Source organism: Corylus avellana, chromosome ca4, assembly GCF_901000735.1.
Source record: "Corylus avellana chromosome ca4, CavTom2PMs-1.0".
NCBI classification, from domain to species: Eukaryota; Viridiplantae; Streptophyta; class Magnoliopsida; order Fagales; family Betulaceae; genus Corylus; species Corylus avellana.
In genome coordinates, this window is record NC_081544.1 from 13,040,796 (window position 1) to 13,066,083 (window position 25,288).

A 25,288-nucleotide genomic window follows, 5' to 3' on the forward strand; every position below is an offset into this window, starting at 1 on the left:
ATATAAAATTCAAAATTGTTCAAAATTGTTAATTTTCTTTTTTTTTTTTTCTTTCAAAAAATGGTTAAATTTCTTTTTCTAAAAAATGTTCAAAAAAATACATTAATACTTCAATTGTGATTATAAGTAACACATTGTTGAATCTAATGTCAATTACTTAATTTGATATTATATAATCATATAGTCTCATTAAATTATATCATATGATTCATATGATTAATTATTTAAATTCTTATCACATTTACTTATAATCTTTTTTCTTTGAATTGAACTTAATATCTAATGGTAAATGGTAATGTTCAAACTCCTAAATCCTAAATTCCTAAAGTATCTAATAATGCTTTAATTAAATTGTAGACTTGTAGTTATAAGTAAAATATTGTTTAATTCAATTGAATCAATTGTGATTATCATTGTACATGAATCATATGATTAACTTGTAGACTTATGACTTATGAGTTATGTCATATTATATATGTATTATTTATTATTATATAATCATATGATTTAATGATCAAGCCATCATGTGATATAATCATATCAATTATAGTGATAATATATAAATTACTAAAATTATAATGATAATACATTAATACTTAAATTATGTTTATAAGTAACACATTGGTCATTGTTTAATCCAATGTCAATTACTTAATTTGATATTATACGAATCATATCATCATTGTACATTAATAATATGATTCACTTGAAGTCTTGAATAAAGTATTTGAATTGTCATTGAATCATATGATTAACTATTGATATTATACATTTATATTATTTATATACATATGTAGACTTATATAGACTTATAGGTTTATAATATACATTGGAAATAAGTCTCTAGATATTTAATTGTTGTATTAGTATGAATTGGTATACTTATGAGTTATGTCATATTATATATATGTATAATTTGTTATTATATAATCAAATGATTTAATAATCAATCTCATGTGATATAATCATATAAATTATAGTGATAATATATTAATACTCAAATTGTGATTTAATTATTTTTTTTAAAAAAATTGTGATTTAATGATCAAGTGATTATATGATATAATCATATAAATTATAGTGATAATATATTAATACTCAAATTGTGATTTAATTATTTTAAAAAAAAATTGTGATTTAATGATCAAGTGATTATGTTATATGTATAAATATTTTTATAATTATAATTATAAAAATATATTATATAAAAAGGCGGTTAGCGGTTAGCGGTTACGGTTAGTAGACCCAATAACCGCTAACCGCTAACCGCTAGGCGGTTATGGCGGTTAGACGGTTAGCGGTTAATGCGGTTAGACGGTTAGGCGGTTAGGCGGTTGGCGGTTATAGCGGTTAGCGGTTAGCGGGCGGTTAAAAACCGCCCGCCTTTGCACCCCTATCATACTGGTATAATTAATGTTTGCCAACCTAAGGGAATGGGTGTATACTCCTTAAGCTATAGATTTCCCTAAGCAACGAGTTAGGCATGGGTGTATACTCTAATTCTTTTCTTTCTTAAAGGATTTAGCATGGTGTATACTAAGTTGTTCTTTAAGAAAGCATGAATCTATGGAAATCGACAAACACATGAGGCCTTGGGCATGGCTGTATACTCCCAGTTCCCCATGTTGATTAACCCAAGAATCTGGCGTAGATATCTTTTGTTACTCTTATTAAACCCAGGACTCGGCCATCCAAATTGATTTAATTAACTAGTCCATACCACATGCATATATTGATCAGTCACACACATATGATGAATACAAGATAATAGGAATTAATCAAGTTAAAAATACCAAAATATAATTGTAGCAAAGGCGCCAATATTGCAATCTTTAAAAGACATGACTAGGGCTTCAATCTAGCCCTAATAAAAATATAAACTACATAATGCAAATAAAAGGTGCAAAAGAAGAAAAACCCAAACTCCTTTTGATCTAGCCTTCAGTTCCTTTCCAGAGCTTGTGCCTCTTTCTCCACACCTATTCCTAGAGGCTAAGAGGTCTATTTATAGGCTTTAGAAGTCCTTGTTACACTAGTAAACCTAGGAAATTCATAGGGTTTTATTCCTATTACAAGTGGGAGTTGGAAAACCCTAGTATGGAAAGAATAGCATTCTGGCAGCCTCTGATGTGTCACCTGCGCACAGGTACGATCGATCGCAGCCCGTGTGCGCTCGATCGCACATCTGCGATCAAGACTCGACTATTGTATGCAAGATTGCACATGGCCACTTCGCTGCTCATTTTCTCTGGTAGTGCGCTCGATCACAGGGAACCTGCAATCGATCACACTGTCAGGAACTCCAATTTTTCCCAATTTCTCTTTTTGAGCCCAAATCTTCCAGATTTACTTCCTTTTCTTCCAAAAACCTATAAAAGCATGAAAAACACATAAAAGAACTAAAATAGCACAAATTAATATACTTAAGGAATTAACACATATAAGTTTAAGGGCTAAAATATGAATATTTTGGCACTTAACACAACGTTGAAGAAAAGGAGTGCATCCATTGTTGACTACTACCAAAAGATGAAGACTCTAAAAGACACGTTGGCTGCTGTAGGCCAACCATTGAACGATTTTGAGGCAGTATCGTATCTTCTTGCTGGACTTGGATCCGAGTACGTTCCTTTTATCACCTCCATTACCACAAGGGTTGATCCTCTCACCATTGATGATATCTATGGCCATTTGTTGGCTCATAAATTACATCTTGAATAGCATTTTCCAGCTGTTGATTTACCCCTACCATCTACGAATGTCTGAGCTAGATCTCCTAGCATCCGTGGCAAAAACATTCGTTTTTCCTCCTCTGGCCGAGGGAATTCTTTTGGAGGTCGTAACTCACGTGGACGTGGGAGTTTTTTCTATGGCCGTGGACGTGGTTCATCTGTCAACTCCAACCAACCTCGAGTCATCTTCTAGGTATACAATTGTCCTGGACATTCAATGCTTAATTGCTACCGTCGCCTTGATCAATTCTCTTCCCGGCATGAAGGATCCTCTACTCCATAGGCCTTCTACTCCTCTCCCAATATGGCTGATGATGAAAACTGGTATTCAGATACAAGGGATACGAACCACATCACCAATGACTTAAACAATCTCAACCTTCCGGCTGAGGAATATGCTGGGTCAGATCATGTTCGAGTGGTAACAGCACAGGTTTGTCCATCAGTCATACTGGTTCTACTTCTCTATTTGCTTCTCGTCGTTCATTTATTTTAAATCAATTACTTCTTGTTCCACAGATTTGCAAAAATCTCCTTTCTGTGAGTCAATTTCCTAAAGATAATTCTATCTTTTTTGAGTTTCACGCATCTTTTTTTGTGATTAAGGACTGTCACGCAAAGAAAATACTCCATCAAGGTCCACTTAGTGCGGGTCTCTACCAACTCAATCCATCACATGCTTCTCCCCAAATAAATCAAGCTCTTGTTGGTGAATGGACCTCCACCGATCACTAGCATCGCCGCATGGACCACCCCACCTTTCGAGTCATCAAGCATGTTTTGTCCAAGTTTTCATTACCTTTTGCTTCCAATAAACCTAGATCACCTTATTCTGCATGTTGCCGAGCCAAGGGTCACCAGCTTTCGTTTTCAGCATCTACGTCTGTGACGTCTAGTCCTTTACCATTAATTTATTCCGATGTATGGGATCCCTCCCCAATTGTTTCATGTCATGGCTGGAAATCGTTACTATGTATTGTTTATTGATGATTTTCGTAAATATACATGGTTGTTTCCTATTTCTTGCAAATCTGATGTGTATGCTATTTTTCTTCAATTCCAATCTATGGTTGAACGCCTATTTAATCGTAAAATCATATGTGTTCAAACTGATTGGGGTGGAGAATTTCGACCTCTTTCATCCTTTTTAAAAAAGATTGGAATTATTCATTGGATCTCCTGTCCACACACTCATCAACAACAAGGGTGTGTCGAAAGGAAGCACCGTCACATAATTGATACTACTTTAGCTCTTCTAACTGATAGTAATGTTTCCAAAACTTTCTGGGATGAAGCATGTCAAACTGCATGATATCTCATAAATAGGTTACCAACTCCAACTCTACATTACGTGTCTCCCTACCACAAATTATTTAAATCAAGTCCTGACTATAAATTCCTACGTATTTTTGGTTGTGCCCGCTTTCCAAATCTTCGACCTTACAACAATCGCAAGTTTGAATTCTGGTCAAAAGAGTGTGTTTTCATGGGTTACAATTCAAAACACAAAGGATATTGTTGCTTCCACATTGAATCTGGAAAATTTTATATCTCACGTGATGTAGTATTTCATGAGACAATTTTTCCTTGTTCAAAAATTAAAAATGTGGCATCATCATCTTTATCCACTTCCTCATATACCATGTTACCCGTATCCCTTCAATCTCCTCCATTAGTTTCGGATTCAAGTCACCCAAACACTGAGTCATCCGTATCTCCTACACATCATGATAATCCCAATATCCCAAGTCCTATACTTGCACCACATGACTCCACTCGAACTCATCCTATTGCAACACGGGCTTAGCATAATATAAGATGTCCATGCCAGTTCACAGATGGCAACGTAAGATACCCACTTCTGTGTGCTCTTCTCACAATCCAAGCATCGACTCTTCAAGAACCCATATGTTATTCCACTGCTATACGTATCCCTAAATGGCGTCAGGCCATGCAAAGTGAGTTCAATGCTCTTCTTGCAAATAATACTTGGAGTTTGGTTCCTCTGTCAACTGCTGCTAGTGTGGTTGGATGCAACTGGGTCTTCAAACTGAAACGTAAAGCTGATGGAACGATAGAACGCCACAGGGCACGACTGGTTGCTAAAGGATTTCATTAACAAGCTAGGATTGATTTTGGTGAGATATTCAGCCTGGTAGTCAAACCCACAACTATCTACACCGTTTTATCTATAGTCTTGGATGGAAAATGAGGCAAATTGACATTCAAAATGCCTTTCTCCATGGGTTCTTGTCTGAGGAGGTCTATATGAGCTAGCCACCAGGCTTTGAGCATCCGTCACTGCCAAAACATTTATGCAAATTGAATAAGGCGCTATATGGCTTAAAACAAGCTTTTCGCGCTTGGTTTTCATGACTTAGTGGCAGACTTATTCATTTGGGGTTTATTGGATCCAAAGCAGATTCATCACTTTTTACATACAAGTCCGAATTTGTTACTGTTTTTGTTTTGATCTACGTTGATGATATTATCATCACAGCATCCAATCCGGCTTCAATTGATGATCTTTTGAAACAACTAAAGATGAATTTTGCAGTCAAAGATCTTGGACAACTATCCTTTTTCCTTGGTATTGAGGTTCTCCATGGACCGGATGGGTTGCTTTTGTCACAAAAAAGATACATTATGGACTTGCTCAAACGAACCAACATGCATGAAGCAAAACCGATTTCTTCACCAATGTCTTCTTCTCACAGTTTATCAGCTAATACGGGTGATTCAATGGAGGATTCTACTCTTTTTCAAAAGGGGATAGCTTTGTAGATGAGTGGACAGATGTACTGTAAGACCATTCTATAAGTGGAAGCCATCGTGACCAATCTTTGGGTTTTTCTTCTGTGGAGCAACGTAGGTAATTCTCAATTCCCTTATTTACTATTTCAGTCTGACCATTGGTTTGGGGATGGTATGCTGAGTTCATAGCCAATTTGATATCCTTCAACTTGAACAATTCTTTCCAAAATTGGTTTGTAAATACCGGGTCCCTGTCATTAACAATTGTCTCTTCCATGCAGCTTAAAGACCTGATTGAGAAATTGAGTAGCTACTAAACTTGCTGTGTAAGGGTGGCTTAGAGGAATAAGATGGACATATTTGGAAAGTCTATCCACTTCAACCATAATCATATTGAACCCATGCGAGATTGGAAGTCCCTATACAAAATCCATATTAATGTCAGACCAAGTTTGTTCGGGAATAGGGAGGGGTTGGAGGAGCCCAGCTGGTGAAGTGTTTTCCACCTTGTCTCTCTGACATATTTCACATTTGCAGACATAGTTGCTAACTACCCTTCATAACCCAGACCAGTAGAACTCCCTCTTCACTCTCTCCAATGTTTTATGGTATCCCATGTGACCACATGTTGGCCTATCATGCATAAATTGTAGAATCTGCTCCTCAAGTCCCAACTGGGTGCCTAGGTGGATTCTCCCTTTCTAGAGCAAAATACAATTGTGTCTCCATAATTTCTTGGATTCAAGCTTCCCTTCTTCAAATTGCTCTAGTAGATGCTTCAGTAGTGGATTGTCCACATACCCTCTCTTCACTCCTTCAGTCCAATTAGCTACAGCTGTTGGTATTGCTAATATGCTTCCTGAAGTTTGATCTTCATGAATTCTGGACAAGGCGTCTGCTGCCTTATTGCTTTTGCCACTCTTATACTCTACAACCATGTCATAGCATAGGAGCTTGGAAATCCATCTCTACTATGTTGGTGTGCCCACCCTCTAATCAAGGAGGTATTTCAAACTTTGATGGTCTGTGTGAATTTGAAACTGTTTACCTAGGAGATAGGGCCTCCATTTCTTCATTGCCATCACCAATGCTAACAATTTTTTTTCATATGTAGAAAGGTGCAAGTTCCTCCCTTTGAGTGCTTGACTCTTGTAAGCTAGGGTCTGTCATCTTGCATAAGCACAGCTTCTACTCCTATCCCAGATGCATCGCACTCAATTATAAATTAGCAAGGGCTAGGACTAATGGATTACACATGGTTGTTTTGAGACTATGGAAGGCTTGTAGTGCACTATCTGTCCATTGGAATGAGTCCTTCTTTAGGAGGTTAATCAAAGGGGCTGCAACTCCCTCATACCCTTCAATAAACTTTCGGTAATACGCCATAAGCCCTAGAAAACCTATTAGAGATTTGAGAGAAGTAGGTAAGCGCCATTTGAACATAGAAGATAGTTTGGAAGGATTAGCTTTGAAGCCATTTTTGGAAATAAGATGGCCTAAGTAATCCACCTCAAGACACCTGAATCTACACTTAGAGGCCTTGACATAGAGCTCATGATCTCTTAATACTGTTAAGGTTAATCTCAAATGGTCTATGTGTTTAGGGAGGCTCCGACTATAGATGAGGATGTCATTAGAAAAGACCAATATGAATTTTCTGAGATATGGTTTGAAAATTTGGTTCATTAGGCTTTGAAAAGTGGAAGGGGCATTAGTGCCCTTCATAAGTGCAAAATGCGGTTTTTTGAACATCCTCATGACATACCCTAATTTGGTGGTAGCCTGACCTCAGGTTAGGCTTGGTAAAGATTTCAACTCCATTGAGCTCATCTAGCAACTCATCAATCACTGGTATAGGGTACTTATCCTTGACAGTTTGCTGGTTTAGGGCACGGTAGTCAACACATAACCTCCAACTACCATAAGCTTTTTTTTTTTTTTTTTTTTTTTTTGAAAGGAACATAAGCTTTTCTTACCAATAAGATAGGGGATGAAAATTGACTTTGGCTAGGTCTAATTACCCCTGATTGTTACATATGCTTCACTAATGTTTGAATTTTTGTCTTTTGGTAGTATGGGTAGTGGTATGGCCTTACACATATAGGCGGGCTACCTTCCAATAGAGTAATTTTGTGGTCATGGGTTCTAGGAGGACGTAGACCAAAAGGTTCTGAAAAAATTTCAAAAAATTTGTCTAGGTGTGTCTGAATTTGTGGAGAGGTTGTTTGAGAGTTGGATTCTGGTTGGGCTGCCACTAACTGCACCAAGATTCCCTTCCTCTCAATTCTACTTTGCCAAGCAAATCTCCTTACATGCTCCAAAGTATGATCCGAAGGGCATAGCTCTTGCAACACTATCTTTCTTTCTTTCAACAAGAAGGTCATAGTCATTGGAAAAATCACATAGAATTGGACCTAAGGATCTTAGCCAATTGACTCCTAGCACAACATTACACCCACCTAAGGTAAGTAGGTAAAAGGAAATTTGGAAAGTGTTACCTTGCATGGTGAGTTGGGCTGCCCTATAAAATCCTGAGCAAGGTAGCTTCTCTCCATAAGCAACCATCACTGACAGCTTGCAATTCTCCTGTACAGCCAGCTTTTCTCTCCTTACCACCTTCGGGTCTATGAAGAAATGGGTACTACCCATGTCTATGAGCATCACCACCGGCTGGTTGTGGATCTTTCCTTGCACTCTCATAGTCTTAAAGGTGGGAGTCCAAGTGATGGCATTCAAGTAAATTTTCAATTGCTCATCCATCTTACTGCACAGCTCATCAATTTCATTTTCCAACGGAGAGATTTTTGGAATAAAGGGCTCGGTTGCCACTTCTCCTTCAAACTCTACTTCTAATAAGTATATTTTTTGGCCTTCTACATTTGTGTCCTAGGGACCATTTATCATCATAATAATAGCGCAAACCTTTCTCTTTTCTCTCCCTCATCTACTGGTTGTTGATTCTTTGGATGGGTAATATAGTTTTTCTAGGAAAGTTGGGGGAATTTAAGATGGGAGGCAAGGCTTTGATGGCTGGGGAAAAATTGGAAACATGTGGTACAGTTTTGTAGCCTTCAGATTTAGGACCCATTCTACTCAAGGCTTCCTTTTCCTCCTGCAACCTTGCTAAGCCAGAGGCTGCTATGAGGGTAGATGACCTAAACATGGTCATTGTAATCCTTATCTCCTCCCTCAGTCCACTAATAAAACTATTAACCTTAAATTCCGCATCTATCCCTTGTATTTTGCTGGACATGACTTCAAATTGGGACTGGTATTCCTCAACCGACCTTGTTTGCCTCAGCTTGGTGAAGGCTGCCACTGGATCCTTAAACAAGGTTGGGCCAAACCTCATGGTCTAAGCTCAGGTTGACTCTTCCCAAGATTTCAATGCTCCAGACGCCACTATCCATTGATACCACAGTAAGGCTCTTCCCTCCATGTAAATTGTTGAGATAGTAATCCTTTGTTAGGCTGGAATTTGGTGAAACTCAAAAAACTGCTGCACTTGACGGATCCAACCCGTGGGGTTGTACCCATTAAACCTAGGAATATCCAGCTTAATGGAACACCTTGGAATGCCTTCTCCAAAATTGTGATTCTTCCATCTAGTGCGGTGTTGCCCTTGCTGATTGGAAGACCCTTCTCCATCTTTTTCCCTTCTAGACAAGGATTCATAGTTAGAGGCTAGGGTGTCGAGTTGTTGAGTAATTTCTGTAAACATTTTTTGGTGAACTTCTTGCGTCTATTGATCTGTAGTTTGGCTAGCCTTAAGTTGATTTAAGGCCTCAAAGAGCTAGTTCATCCTTGTACCTTCTGCCATCCGAGGATCAGTTGCCTTGATACCAAATTGTAAGGGGTGCTTTGTGAAAGGAAATGAAATTAAATAGGTAGACCACTTCAAGGGAGTCTCATCCTCCACACTTTGCTTTTGGGTTTCAATTTCAGATGCTCTTCTCATTCACAAAGACAATTAAATAAGAGTTACAATAACTGACCCATTACACCACTGTACGTAACTGACACAATAGTAACGGACCCATTACAATATTGATTTATTACAATTAAAACAGAAACATAACTGGCAATAGCCCAAAGGATACATTTATTTGATAAACACCTTAACAGTCACAGCACAACCAAGTAATTGATGAAGGACGTATGGATCTCATGAGAGACACGTAACATAGGTCGAGCCACATATTCCAGTCCCATGCACCTGTGGGATAAGGCATCCGAAAACCTCACAAATTTCACTACTCATTTTTCCTTTGTCTTTGATTCTCAAAATAATATTAATTATGGAGATGGGCTTGTGTTCTTCCCAACACCTCAAGGTTCAACGATTCCTACTCGCACCAGCGGCGGTGCTATGGGTCTTGCAAGGGATGACCAGCGGCTAAACTCGACAAGCAATCCTTTTGTCGCCGTGGAGTTTGACATCTATCAAAGCAAACCGTGGGATCCGCTCGGGTGGCCCTGTGTACATTTAGGTAGTGATATAAACTCCTTGAAATCTTCTACTAATGTGTCATGGGGGTGGGCTAATACTTCTATTAGTGAAGGGAGAACCAATGATGCTCAAATTACCTATAATTCTATTTCTCATAATTTAAGTGTTCTCCTCACTAGTTTCATAAACGATACTACTGTAGAGTAGTCCCTTTTTTACATTGTTGATTTGAGAGATCATTACCTAACTAAATGGGTAACTTTTTGATTCTCAGCCGCAACAAGATCTTCTCCTGTAATGCATACCATTCTCTCATGGAATTTTATTTCTACTTTGGAAAATATTGTAACCAAACCAATTGTGATAGTGACTGGCAGTCCGAGCCTGAATCTGGCCCCAAACCCAAGTAAAAAAAAAAAAAAAATGATTAGGATTAGCCATAGGGTTGGGTCTTGGTGGATCTTTTTGTTGTTGGTGGCTTTGCTTTAATTATGTTTGCCTTGTGGAAGAGGAATAAGAGTCACATAGAAGAGAATCTTACCCTTGATAGTTGTATGGATGACGAGTTTCAGAGGGGAACAGGACTGAAGAGTTTCTCATATAAAGAATTGGCTCATGCCACGAATAATTTCAATGATTAAGAGAAGTTAGGTCAGGGTGGATTTGGTGGGGTTTATAAAGGATTTTTAAAGGATTCAAACTCTTTTGTTGCTGTAAAGATGGTGTCAAAAGGGTCTAAACAAGGAATGAAGGAGTATGCATCGAAAGTTAAAATCTTTGGTCGATTGAGACATAGGAATTTGGTGCAGCTCATTGGCTAGTGCCATGAAAGAGAAAGAACTCTTACTCGTCTATGAGTTCATGCCCAATGGAAGCTTAGATTCACAAGAGAGTTTGTTGATATGGGCAATGAGGTACAAAATTGCTCAAGGATTGGTTTGGCAATGTTTTACTTAAACAAAGAGTGGGAGGAATGTGTTGTGCATAGGGATATAAAATAAAGCAACATTATCCATAGGGATATAAAATAAAGCAACATTATCCTTGATTCAAACTTTAATGCCAAACTTGGGGATTTTGGTCTAGCAAGGTTTCTGGACCACTTGAAATGGTCACAACCCACTATTGTATCTGGCACCATGGGCTACATGGCTCTTGAATGTGTCACAACCGGTAAGGCTAGCAAGGGGTCATATGTCTATAATTTTGAAATTGTCGCGTGAGAGATTGCTTGTGGAAGAAAACCAATCAATCCCAAGGCCCCTGAAGATCAAGTAGTCATGGTGGAGTGGGTTTGGGAGCTCTATGGAATGGGAAAGATACTTGAACCAACTGATCCAAGGCAAGGGGGAGATTTTGATGAGCAAAAAATGGAGTGCTAGTTGATTGTTGGGCTTTGGTGTGCTCTTCCTGATTCAAACCCTCGGCCTTCAATAAAGGATACAATTCATTTATTCAATTTTTAGTCTCCAATGTCTGTTCTCCCATCAAATGTGCCGGGGCTGCAACATCTTACTTCCGTAGTGAGTAGAAATGCAATGTCACTTTCTATGTCGAGTAGTACTAATGATTATGACAGAGGACGAAATCAATATTCATGCAAAAATTACACCAATTCCTCTATGTTCTCCTCATCCTCTGCAGCTTCTCAATCTGCATCGCTTCTACATTCGCGCTAAAGTGGTTAGAGATACATTTAATTTGGGATTCTGATTATTTGATTAGGTGTTCAATTTTCCTCCTACATTATCACTTCTTTGTGTTTCATTTTATATTTTAGTCAACTAATGCTCAATATGTTTTAGAGTGTAAATGATACACATGTGTATGTGTTTTCTACATGAAATATGAATTTCATACGATACATGTATAGACAACCTAATTGTCCCAAATTGTGATCTTGTGATTGATTGAACATCATAATATCATAAACTATGGGTCCGTTTTGGATCGCGGTTTCAATAAGTGCGATTTTTAAAATTGCATTTTTAAAATATCTACTTTTTAAAATCGCAATGGCGTTTAGTAAAACATGTTAAAATGGAATTTTTTTTTTTTTATCAAATATTTGTTATACAAAAATGTGATTTTGGTTTAAATTCGCGCTTTTTCAATAGGCACTCCCTAGCGTGCTTATAAAAATCGCAGATTTTTTTCTTTCCTATTTAAGATTAAGTGCTTTTTAAATCGCAATGTCAAACGTCTTATACATAATAGCAAAAGCCTTCTAAAGAAAATTTTAAAATTGCAATTAGTAACAAATTTCTCTTTAAAAACTTACAAGTACTTGCCAACTATAAAAATTAGAAACAAGATAATTAATAAAATTTACTTTAATATCATGTTGAGTATATATTAGGATCCTCTCAATTTGATTTGAAATGGAAATTGAAAGTATCCATTTAGTATAAAATGATGGATAATATTTTCTTAACATTAAAACTGAAAGGACCAAATTTACAATGTTACCCCTCATTTTACACTAAATAAAAATGAAACAGAGGTACGTTGAGTATTCATTTATGAAAATGATCATTAATGAATCATTATTTTAACAGTTAATGTTACAAAATCTTGCCAATTTTGACTTGATTTGCGTTTCGAACAAGTAGCGTACCAATGATAAGTTTATTTTATATCCCAAAAAGGTTCGTATTTAATGATAAATTGGGAATTGAGATCTCCTAAAATTTTATTTAAATTTGAGATTCTCAAATTCTTAAATCTCAGCTGTTTATCTCATTAAATTTTCTAATTAAATGTTGAACTTATTTTAAACGTTTAGATGAAATAAACGGCTGAGATTTATAAATTTAAGAATCTCAAATTTAAAAAAAATCGTAAAGGATTTCAATCTATAAATTGGTGATTATTATCATCTGACTAATTGGCTTATATTTATTAAGGAATTGGTTGGTGTCTGTTTGTATAATTGTATCCGTTTTGGCAAAAGCGCGTGAAAACTCACCTTCAACGCATTCATTTTCAACAACCGCGAATACTTTTTAATCTTTTTAAACGTGGTAGTCTTATTCTATATGAGTAACCCTAATGTCACGTGCTGAATAGGGACCTTTTCTATCTTTTTTTTCGTTGTTTATTTCTACAATAATCAAAAGACATTTTATTTATTTAATTTATTTTGCTGGCGTTGACTGGCGTACTTACCCAAGTCAAGAAACTACTCTATGCAATTAGCTTATCCTATAGAATGATGAAAGTATCATGAAGTGGACGTCGTTTCTTCGAAAGTGTAGTTAGATTGAAGTCTTATCTCAAAAAGCTAGTTAAACTATTCACATAATGTCGTTTCATTAAAACGTAGCAGAAAAAATGACATAAATGTCCTATTTTTATTAGTGTGGTTGGACAACTCAAAATTTATTCAGACAGGTGAGTGTTATACATGCTCTTATATTAATTGCACAAGTTACTAGCAATTTGAAAAGCTAATTGTTTTTAAATTGCAATCCAAAACTATCACCTTTTGTCAATACTCAATATCCCCCAAATTATTGATTGAGTCAATGCTGTAAATTACAAAAAATTGTCAATATAAAATCAAAGGTTAACAAAAAGGACCTTAAATTTTTTTGAATAAAATAAAAATACCCTTAAAAATTTAAAAAGAAAAAAGAAAAAAAGTATAAAGTATAAACTAAAAACACTAAAAAACTAAAAATTAGACGAAAAAAAAATGAAGTTCTAGAGGATGCGGTTCAACACTTCAACCACTCCCTTGGAAATGGGAACAAAGAAGGCTCGCAGCAAGGGATTAGACCCCTTTTTTTATTTTTTATTTTTTATTTTTACAGAAAGGGATTAGACTTTGAATTTTTGAATAAGACAATTCAATATGAATTTCTTTGGAGCAAAGCTAGCTTGGTGTCCGTTTATTATTATTATTAGCTTGGCATGCTTCTTGGTTTTGAAAAAAGGGAGACTTGGTTGTCGGTTGCTAACTTCTCTTTATTACAATCTGTAATTCCTTCTCAGACCAAAGCTCCCTTCCAAGTTCCAATCATGGCTTCTTACAATTTCAAAAACAAACATTTCCCATTTCCAAAGCCCCTAATCCTTTTTTATCTCTTCATGGTCACCAATTTCTTCTCACCTCTACGCCCATTTACAAGTGCTTTATCCTTCAACTTCACCACTTTCACTTCGGGTGACACCCATATAACTTACGAGAGAGCTTTCGCTGAAGACCAAGTCATCCAACTCACCAGCAACCATGTCAGATCAGCGCTTATAGGCCGAGCCACATATTTCAATCCCATGAAGCTGTGGGACAAGGCATCCGGTAATCTCACAGATTTCACTACCCATTTTTCCTTTGTCATTGATTCGCAAAATAAAACGAAGTATGGAGATGGGTTTGCCTTCTTTCTTGCTCCTAATGGATCAACAATTCCTAAACCTGCCACCACAGGTCGCGCTATGGGTCTTGCCAAGGATGGCCAGTCATTAAATTCGACGGATAATACTTTTGTTGCAGTGGAGTTTGACATTTATTCCAATGGATATGATCCACGTGGCGAACATGTAGGTATTGATATAAACTCCATGCTATCTGTTGCTAATGTGTCATGGCAGGGGAGTAGAATATCTATTATGGAAGGGAGAATTAATGAAGCTCGGATTGGTTATAATTCAAGTTCTCATAATTTCAGTGTTCTCTTCACTGGTCTCATAAACAATGCTACTGTATGGCAATCCCTTTCTTACATTGTTGATTTGAGAGATCACCTACCTGAATGGGTTACTTTTGGATTCTCAGCCGCAACAGGAAATGCTTCTGCAATGCATACAATTCACACATGGGATTTTAGGTCAAGTTTGGAAGATACGACAATGGCAGGTAGTCCAAGCCCGAATTCGGCCCCTAACCAAAGGAAAAACAAGAGGTTAGGATTAGTCGTGGGGTTGGGTGTTGGTGGATCTATTTTGCTTGGTGTGTTTGCTTTAATTCTATTTGGCTTTTGGAAGAGGAATAGGAGGGACGCAGAAGCAGAAGAGGATCTTGCCTTGGATAGGTACATGGATGACGAATTTCAAAGGGAAACATGGCCGAAGAGGTTTTCATTTAATGAATTGGCTTACGCCACGAAGAATTTTAATGATGAAGAAAAGTTAGGCCAAGGAGGATTTGGTGGGGTTTACAGAGGACTTTTAAGGGGCTCAAATTCCTTCATTGCTGTTAAGAGGGTATCTAAAGGGTCTAAACAGGGGATAAAGGAGTATGCATCTGAAGTAAAAATTATTAGTCAATTGAGACATAGGAATTTGGTGCAACTCATTGGATGGTGTCATGAAAGAAGAGAACTCTTACTTGTCTATGAGTTGATGCCCAATGGAAGCTTAGATTCACATCTTTTTACTGAAGAAAGCTTATTGACATGGGCAATGAGGTACAAAGTTGCTCAAGGATTGGGATCGGCCTTGCTTTACTTGCATGAGGAATGGGAACAATGTGTGGTTCATCGGGATATAAAATCAAGTAATATTATGCTTGATTCAAACTTTAATGCTAAACTTGGGGATTTTGGGCTAGCTATGCTTGTGGACCATGTTAAAGGGTCACAAACCACAATATTGGCAGGAACTAGGGGCTACATGGCTCCTGAATGTTTCACAACTAGTAAGGCTAGCAAGGAGTCAGATGTATATAGTTTCGGAATTGTCGCTCTGGAAATTGCTTGTGGAAGAAAACCAATCAAGCCCAATGCCCCTGAAGATCAAGTAGTCATGGTGGAATGGGTTTGGGAGCTCTACGGAATAGGAAAAGTACTTGAAGCAGCTGACCCAAGGTTGGGTGGAGATTTTGATGTGCAGCAATTGGAGCGTTTGATGATTGTAGGGCTTTGGTGCGCTCACCCTGATCGAAACCTTAGACCTTCAATAAGGCAAACAATTCATGTTCTCAATTTAGAGGCTCCATTGCCTATTCTTTCATCAAATATGCCAAGGCCAGAAGATTTTGCTCCAGCAATGAATAGACATTCAATGTCATCACTTTCTATGTCTAATATTGCTTCTGATTATGGGGGAAGATAGAATCCATATTCAAGCAAATCGTTGGACAATTTCCTCACTATCTGCGTCATATGCTGCAACTCCTTCATCTACATCACTTTATTTCATACATGCTAAATTGGTCCAAGGTATAGTTAATTTTAAATTCTTATATATGCTTTGATTAGGTGTTCAATTTTTACACTACATTGTCACTTCTTTGTGTTTCATTTTACATTTTAGTTTAATCAATGCTCAACATTTTTTAGAGTGTAACTAATATACATGTGTATGTGCTTTCTACCCTAAATATGAATTACGTACAATACATGTATAAGCAACCCAATTGTCCCAATTAAATTGTGAACCTTTGATGGATTGAACGTCATAATCATAATAACATAACATTTTTTTTTTTTGATATGTCCGCACAAGAGGGGGGAGGGGGATTCGAACTAGTGACCTCCGCTTCATTAAGCGTAGTCCAAGCAGATTAAGCTACCTCTTGGGGATAACATAACATATTTTAGATAAAAGCAAAAGCATTCACGAGAAAAATTTAGAATTGTGACAAGTGACAGTTTAAAAAATAACAAGTGCCCATCTAAATTTTTACAAATGTCGTTTTAAATGCCCTAAAATTATGAAAAACGGCATGTTTAACAAAAATGCACTTGCAAATTGCAAAAGTTAAAAAATAGGTAAGTAATAAAAAATACCTTTATTTTAATATCATGTTAAGTCATTTAGGTCCTATAAAGTCCAAAACTAATGATTTAATTATTATTTTAACGGTCGATGTTACAAAATCTTGCCAATTTTGGCTGGATTTGCGTTGCCAACATGTAGATCAAAGCCAATGATAATTTGATTTTGTATACCAAAAATGTACTTATTTGATGATAAATTATTTGCTATTCTCATCTCACCAATTGACATATATTTATCAAGGCATTGATCGGTGTCTCTTTGTATTTAGTTGGCGAAAGGAAATTGGATCATATAGTATTCATTTCGTGGTTATGATTTAAAATTGATGTATCTTTCATATTTTTTAAAAATCTAAATAATATATAATCATTTTCACCATTAAATGCACTAATATCATCATTTCATAATAGAGAATAACTTCAATGTTGATGGTGCATAAAACTCCACTTTTGTGCCTTCCATTCACCATTTGACACATCAGCATGGAACACAATAAGGAACAAAATACAACCACACCAGAATATTTTCTTATATAAGATAAAAAAATTAAAAAATTAATTAATTAATTTTTTTTTTTTAAAAAAAACAAAATTAAGGGGATGGCTGCACCCACTGCCGGCCACCCCAAGTGGGGGAGGGGTGGCTGCACAACTACCCCTTCAATTTTTATTTTTTTTTATTTTTTTTACAAAAAAATTAGTTAATTTTTAGAATATTTTTGGTTTATATTTGAGATGATTTAGTGTGGTTGTGTTTTTTTCTCAAGTGTAAGTTTGGCCTATTGGGCTGAGGTGTCCTCACCTGATTGGTGGCACAAAAGTCCCCTTTTGTGCAAGGACCACACAGAAGATGCCCTCTTTCAAAATATCCTTAGTGGCATGTGAAGTTTACCTTCGATGCATAGATTTTCAACAACCACCATACCAAGTATTTGGGCCCCCAAAACAACTGATTTTTAATAAACTATTTTAGCCCAACAAAAAGTATTTGGGCCCTCAAAACAACTAATTTTTTACCCAATTAGCAAACAATTTTCGGTATAAATCCTTATCAGTTGGTAATCGGGTAGGAAACCGATTAACCGATATCTTATCGATTGGTAACCGAAAACCCCCAAAACCGAACCGATATGACCAATAACCACCCCTAACCACCAAGACCTTTTAATTATTTTAAATGCGGTAGTCTATAAGTAAACCTAGAGTCTAAGATGTCATCCATGAGACAAGATAGACCAAAAGTCTATGGCCCACAGGGTCTCAAAGATTTACTCAAAATTAGGTTGCTTCAATTAAGTCTATAAAAATGTTATCGGTCCCTTTGCATGTGAGATGTAAATGTTTTTTTTAAAAAAAACATGTGTTTGTAATGTGCTATTTAAAAAAAATTGGGGTAATTATCTTTTCTGCCCATCAAGCATTATCACTTTACCCCCATGAACTGACAACTCTACTACTCGACGCTATTAGACTACCATTTTCCTCTAAAAAACCCAATTCCATCAGTAAATCATGTTAAAAAACTTGAAATGACTCAAATACCCTAACTTTATATACAAAAATTACATGTAATACCCTTAAAATTAAACAGATATATATATATAATGTATGAGTACTAGTTTCAAAAAATATAAATACTTATAATTTAATTTATATATATAAAAAAAATAAATATAAACAAATAAAAAACAGTTAAAAAGACTTAAATTAAAAAAATATAAATGAAAAATCAGTCCATGTGGTTGTCTTAAATTAAAAATCCATTCTTGTGATTTAAAAAAATAATAATAATAATTCAGAGACTATGAGGGATATGCCAAAATAACAATTTAGTCTCTGTAATCAAATTTTGTCAAAATACTTGACGGATTCTAATTGTGTATCACGTCATCACCAGTAAAATGATGATATATGTTATTCTTAATTAAAAATATAAAAATAAAAAAGTAATTTTTTATTAAATAAATAAATAAATTTGAGGGGTGGCTGCCAATTGGGGGAGGGGTTGGCTCATGGCTAATGAGCCACCCCTAGAGGTAACTAGCGGTGGCTTGCTGCCACCTTTGACCCATGGGGTTGGGGCATGGCCACCCCAACCACCTTTGGGATGGCTCACGGGCCACCCCATTGCCAACGGCCACCCCCAACCAGATTTGGGGGTGGCTAGACGGCCAACCCACCTCAAGGGTGGCACGCGAGCCACCCTAGTGGGTCCAGGGGTGGCCGAGAGCCACCCCCCTATTTTTGTTTTAAAAAATTAATTTATATATTTTTGTTTTAATTTTTTTATTTTGGGGCATTTCTGTCTTTTAAGGAGATTTAACAAGTAAAAGAAAATATTTTGTCCAATTTAATGTGGTTGACTAACGGAATAGGGTTTTTAGAAGAAAATGGTAGTCTGATAGGGTCGGGCAGTAGGGTTGTCAGTTCTTGGGGGCAAAGCGACAATACGTTGTAGCTGATGGGGCTACCACCCCCTATTTTTTTGAAAAAATTAATTTATATATTTTTGTTTTAATTTTTTATTTGGGAGTATTTCTGTCTTTTAAGGAGATTTAATATCTAAAACAGAATATTCCGTCCAATTTAATGTGGTTGACTGGCAGTATGTGGTTTTTCGGAAGAAAATAGTAGTATGGTAGAATCGTGTAGTAAGGTTGTCATTTCATGAGCACAAAGTGACAATACATTGTAGTTGATGGGGGGAAATGTAATTACCTAAAAAAATTTAAACACTACCAAAAAAGACGTTTTGTGTTGTTTATATATATATAGGGATGATAAGGGCCCGACTATTTTGCTCAACTTTGGGCAAACTTTTGCCTTATTTTTTAATTTAAAAAAAAATAAAAAATGAATAAAATGTGTGAAGCAATAAAAATGATTAACTATGATGGAGGACGAAATCAAAATTCAAGCAACAATTACACCAATTCCTCTATGTTCTCCTCATCCTCTGCAGCTTCTCAATCTGCATGGCTTCTGCATACACGCTAAAGTGGTTAGAGATACATTTAATTTGGTGTTCTAATTATTTGATTAAGTGTTCAATTTTCCTCTTACATTATCACTTCTTTAGTTAACCAATGCTCAATATGAATTTTCCTCTTACATGTATATCTTTTAGAATGTAAATGATATACATGTGATGTGATGTGTTTTCTACCTTAAATATGAATTTCATAAGATACATGCATACACAACCTAACTGTCTCAAATTGTGATCTTGTGATGGATTGAACATCATAATATCATATACTACTTATAATAGCAAAAGCCTTCAAAAGAAAATTTTAAAATTGAGATAAGTAACAAATGTCTCTTTAAAAATTGACAAGCACTTGCCAATTATATATAAAAATTAGAAATATAGATAATTAATAAATATGACATTTACTTTAATACCATGTTGGGTATTCGTTTGTGAAAATGATCATTAATGAATCAATATTTTAACTGTTAATCTTAAAAAATCTTGCCATTTTGACTTGATTTGCGTTTCCAACAATGATATAAGTTTATTTTATTAGAGTTTTAATTTGGTTTTTGTTTTTTATTTTTTTCCAATCAAATTGTAGCGTGCTAATGATAAGTTTATTTTATTATCCTAAAGTCTATAGTACATGGGGTCTCACAAATGCATTTTATTTATTTAATATATATAGTTTGGGACAAAGTTTGCTGGCGTTGACTCAAGTCAAGAAACTAGTCTCTGCAATAGTTTTTATTTTTTTTCTAATCAAATTGTAGCGTGCCAATGATAAGTTTATTTTATTAGAGTCTTTGTTTATATGAGTAATCCTAAAGTCTATACCACATGGGGTCTCACAATTGTCCCGTGCTTAATACGGACCCTTTTTTCCTTTTTTTTATTCGTTGTTGATTTCTACATTAACCAGTGGACATTTTATTTATTTAATTTAGTTTGCTGGGGTTGACTTGCGTGTTTACTCAAGTCAAGAAACTACTCTCTGCAATAGTTTTAAATTGGTTTGAAGCTCCAATTTATTATTTATTTTTTAATTAAATTGGGATAGGGGTACAAGTGATCAAAATATCGAAAGGAGGTGGGCTCCCCTACAACAGACTCAAACACAAAAATTAACGGTGCAAGTAAACAAACCAAAGTAGAAAATGGGCTGAATAAATGGCCCGGTCCTCTCCAAGGGAATGCATAAAGCGGTTTAAAAAGCGAAAGGAGTAAACGAAGAGTACGAACCTCAAGAAGTTTGCAAACCCTAATTGGAGGTGTAAGAACCCCATGAGATCCAAACCCATTTGTACCCCAGCTCAGAACAACATTGACCACCCGAAGGAAGTCATATCAAGAAAGAGTAAGATCTGAATTTGGAATCGAAGAGAAGGGAGTATGGTCTTCATAAACACTAGTATCTGCTACAAAATTTAAACCCTAAATACAGAGGGAGACAAAAACCCACAAAACCCAAACAAAACAACAAGAAGTACATGAAAACAAAGGAAAAATAGAAAATAAAAACAAAAGCAGAAATGCAACACAAAACCCATCAACCAGCAGTGAAGGCGGTATTGAAGGTGGAGGAGTGGCCAGAGGAGTCCACTGTCTGGGGCATGGGGATCACGTGCCAGCGCATGTAGGGCTGATGACAGATTGCAAGGTGGCGGTGAGGAGCTAGGCATCCGGTGATGACGGTGGAATGGCGATTGTAGGCTTGGGTTTTAAAGAAAACCCATTTATGAACCTAGGGAGATCTTGGCTGTAGAGTGGAGGACGGCAAGCGGCAAGGGGCCAAACGGGGAAGGAGGCGGGCAACCCATGGCAGTGGGCAGTGGTTAGCGGAAGATAGAGAAAAAACACTATGTTGGCGGGCAACCAAAAAAGGAAGAAAACATGAAAAGAACTACAACCGAAGAAGAACGAAAGGGAGATGGGAGGTTCCCTCCTCCCCAGAAAACCACACTGACGTTGGTAGAAAACCTCACAAGGAGGTAGTGTTTTCTCTACTTAGAGGGAAGGAGGAGCTTCTCTCACTAAAAATGAGAGAAGCAGTTGGTTTTTGACGCTCCAATTTTGAGGGAAGAAGGATTCGTCCACTTTTTTTCAAATGAAATAACTATTATTAATTTTTTTTTACATGTTCGCATAAAAGGGAGGATGGGGATACGAACTAGTAACCTCTCCTTCATGAAGTGTGGTCTCCAACCGATTGAGCTACTCCTTGAAGACACATTGACGACTTTTTGGTAATTTGAGAGATATATTGTCTCAATTAAGAATTTTGAAGAATTGTCAATTATGTGGTAGTTTGAAAAAACTCTATGCTGGAGCTCAAGGTGGCCTTTTCATTATCAATGCTTTCTGCAATCAAGCCATCAAAACCCCACCAGCTGCTAGCTGAGGAATCCCAAGAATTTACTCTCAAAAGTTCCAACTTTATGCTGCCATTATTTTAGAAATCCGAAGAAATTAGCTTGTGCATAATGCTATCCAACCTGTGATATCTCATTTCATTCAACAAATCTCTTCCACTACAAGGGATCACATTATTGCTAGGAAATATTATTTCCCCTTCAAGTTGGTCCCCTCCTCTACTTGGTAGCATCAAAGTCAACTTTGATGTGGCAATGAGGACTGATTTTGCTGTGGCTGCCATGGTTATTAGTGACTCGATCGGATGGGAACATTACCAAGGCTGCTTCTAAGCGTTTATCCACCAATGATGAAGCTAATGGAGAAGCTCAAGCAGCCTTTCTGGCCATCCAAACAAGCTCCTGTGGAGTAAATTCCCTTGTCTTGGAAGGGGATGCTCTTGATGTTACCCCTGCAATTCAAAGACCAAATCTGTTTGCTGGTTGGAATTTTGCCAATACTATTTCAGATATCAGCTTTAGTTTGCTTTCTTTTTATATAGCTAGCTGGAAAGTTATGAAAGTTTCAAGGAGTCTAAGTTTAGAGCATCTTGTTTAGTTACGTGAACTGCTTTCTATCTTATGTTTGGATGCATTCTCAATTGTATTCAAAACAAGAGTGAAAAAGAACCCACTTTCTAACCTTTTTTCCCTTATTGAATAGAAAAAATAAAATAAAATTTTTGGACTGTGTTCAAATTTGTTTTTATTTTTGTTCGCCGGGAGCTTTCTAGATTTATAAATGATGCACCAGCAAGCGTTTTCGCCTTCAATAAATCAATCCACTCAATTCTGGAGAACAAATAGGACTTGGTTTCAAGTTTACAAAGCTTGAGTTGACTCTATTGCACCTCATCTGCCCCCTCGTATACTAATACGGCTATATACTCCTATATGAGTAGATTTTCTTCAATTTTGATAAGGGCCAAAGGATTATATTTTTAAGTGAATGTAAATATCTACAAAAGGGTCCGTTTGTTTCAATGTTTTTGGTGTTTGGTACAATGGAAAATAACAAAGTAAAAATATTTCCTTATTATATATATATATATATGTTGTGAATAAAAATTGGTTTTTATAGGTTAATATGATTGAATGAAAATATAAAAAGAAGAATGTTACACAACTATCTTTTAACCATTTATTTTTTCAAATCCAATGGATCAACCATTGAATTTGTGGGTCCCATGCAAATTTAATGTTACATTCATTCATTCATTGTATGGAGATGGTTGAAGAGTGAATTTTATCATCTTCTATAAAAAATATATATATATGTTTATAATTTTCAGTACTGTGCACCAAACGCCAATAAATATTTTTAGAGGGAAATGTTTTCTTGAAAAATAATTTTCCAACAAAAAATATTTTACGTCGAAACAAACGAAGCATAAATACTTTCTCTAGTCCTAACTCCTAAGAAAGATCAATGCTTACCAAGCTAAGGACGTACGCATTGCTGCCATATCTAATTATCTATAGCTCTTTGCATTGCCATCAAAAAATTTACGCTAACCAAATTTAAAATTATTTTTGGAAACATGCATTAAGTTGTTTCCAGATTTTAGTTTTTTTGGTGTTTTTCATTTTCATGACTTGTTTTAGTTTTTAAAACTGTTTGCCAAATGCACATCAACAGTATTATAGAAACGTATTTTGCAGTTTTTCTGTTTCCAAAAAAATTTGGTAGCATTTCTCTTTGCCATTTGCACCATTTTATTACCATCTTGGTAGGTGTATATTTATGGCGTATATCCATCCCTAAAAGAATAGATTTTTTCTCTAAATTGGATTGTAAGAAAAATTTTCTATTCTAGTATTTAAAAGTGTCACGTGTCTCTTAATATATGAGACATAATGTGTTTTTTTTCTTTTTCTTAATATTATTATTATTATATGTACTTCTCATATATTTTTTTACTACCACTAATTAAAACATTATGCGATGATGACAGGCCAACTGTGAGCGCACATGCGGTCCGTTTGGCATTGGCATGTCGTTACTATTTAGTTCGAAGTTATTGTAGCAAAAATTGATTGATGTAAAAAAAAATATATATGTTTAGTATAGAAAAATAAAAAAAAAATTGTTTTGTAGTGATTTTTTTATTTTAATAGTAATAAAAAATAATTTATATGATGTAATAAATAAGAATATGGAAAGTTGAATTTTTTTTTGATGAATAGTGATTGAATGTTGGCAAACGGTGCCGTGAGACTTCGAGCTAGTGCTTAGGAGACGTATAAAACCCCTTTTTTTTTTTTTTTTTTTTTTTTCAAGGTCGCTAATGTAATTGTTGTGCATTTCAATTTAAAACTATTACTTCATTTTGGATGTCCCATTCAAAATACTCCATTCAAACTATCAAAATTTATAACTATCTCTAAGGCAACAGAAAGGCAAATAATCTTAAAATTTTTAATAACAGAAAAATTTTCTTATAAATTAAAAATTAAACAAAAAAAACGTCGGTGACTATCTTAAGTTGGCCGAGGGGTGGCCGATCCACTTTCAAATGGCCAAGGAATTATTCGGCAGCCCCCTTCGACTATATCTAAATGGCCAATCCACCTTATGGCCATATTGGAAGTAATTCAGCCACCTCTCAATTTTTATTTTTCAATTGATTGGATGGCCACAAAACATCTCAAATAACAACGAGAGTGGCTCACTCTAAAAAAAACATATGGCCAACAGAGAGTGCCCGATCCACTCCTTACTTATTTGAGGTATTGCAGCTACATGTTAAATGTCATAGGCCCACAAAAAATAAAAAATAAAAGTTTATCAAATATACACAATATTTGATAACGTGATGTGAAGCAAAAGACTTGGAAATTCGATAAAAAAGCCCCACCACACAATGGATAATGACTTTCGAATTTCTGTAGCTGGACATGTCAATATGAACTACTTTGGAGTAAAGCTTGGTGTGCTTCTTGGTTGGTTTGGAAAAAAACGGCAACTTGCCTGTCAGTTGTGAAATTAAACAGATTAGTTGGGTGACCTTTAAAAAAAAATTCATTATAAAAAAATAAGGGTGGCCGAATCACTTCAAATGACTATGATGGTAGAGATATGGCGAAGAAAAAATGGTTAAAGGTAACTCAGCTACATGTTAGACACTTAAATTGCCATGTGCCCAGAGATAATGAGCCGCTTTAAAAATAAAAAATAAAAAATAAAAAACCTATGAAATGCACGCAGAAGCTCTCTTATCGTGAAACACAAGACTTGG

At 35.8% G+C, this 25,288-nt stretch overlaps 1 protein-coding gene, 1 non-coding gene and 1 pseudogene across 2 annotated transcripts; all 3 read left to right on the top strand.

Annotated features, from left to right (window-relative positions):
* The first annotated feature begins 2,567 nt into the window (after positions 1–2,567).
* On the top strand, positions 2,568–2,708 carry LOC132180172 (small nucleolar RNA Z247). The gene has a single exon (XR_009440064.1). It is a non-coding gene; the product is annotated as a small nucleolar RNA Z247 (small nucleolar RNA).
* A 6,165-nt stretch (positions 2,709–8,873) lies between these two features.
* LOC132178080 (L-type lectin-domain containing receptor kinase IX.1-like) lies at positions 8,874–11,615 on the top strand (annotated as a pseudogene).
* Positions 11,616–13,959: 2,344 nt separating this feature from the next.
* LOC132178081 (L-type lectin-domain containing receptor kinase IX.1-like) lies at positions 13,960–19,658 on the top strand. Its single transcript, XM_059590540.1, has 2 exons — positions 13,960–15,957; positions 19,551–19,658. Exons 1-2 carry the CDS (start codon positions 13,960–13,962, stop codon positions 19,656–19,658), a joined length of 2,106 nt encoding a protein of 701 aa, XP_059446523.1.
* The last annotated feature ends 5,630 nt before the right edge of the window (positions 19,659–25,288 follow it).

Bases quoted from the DNA above. Each gene is read 5' to 3' on its own strand.
- LOC132178081 (XM_059590540.1), top strand. From the start codon at position 13,960: ATGGCTTCTTACAATTTCAAAAACAAACATTTCCCATTTCCAAAGCCC. The intron at 15,958-19,550 runs ATGTCTAATATT...AAAATGATTAAC, and splicing joins ATTCAATGTCATCACTTTCT to TATGATGGAGGACGAAATCA.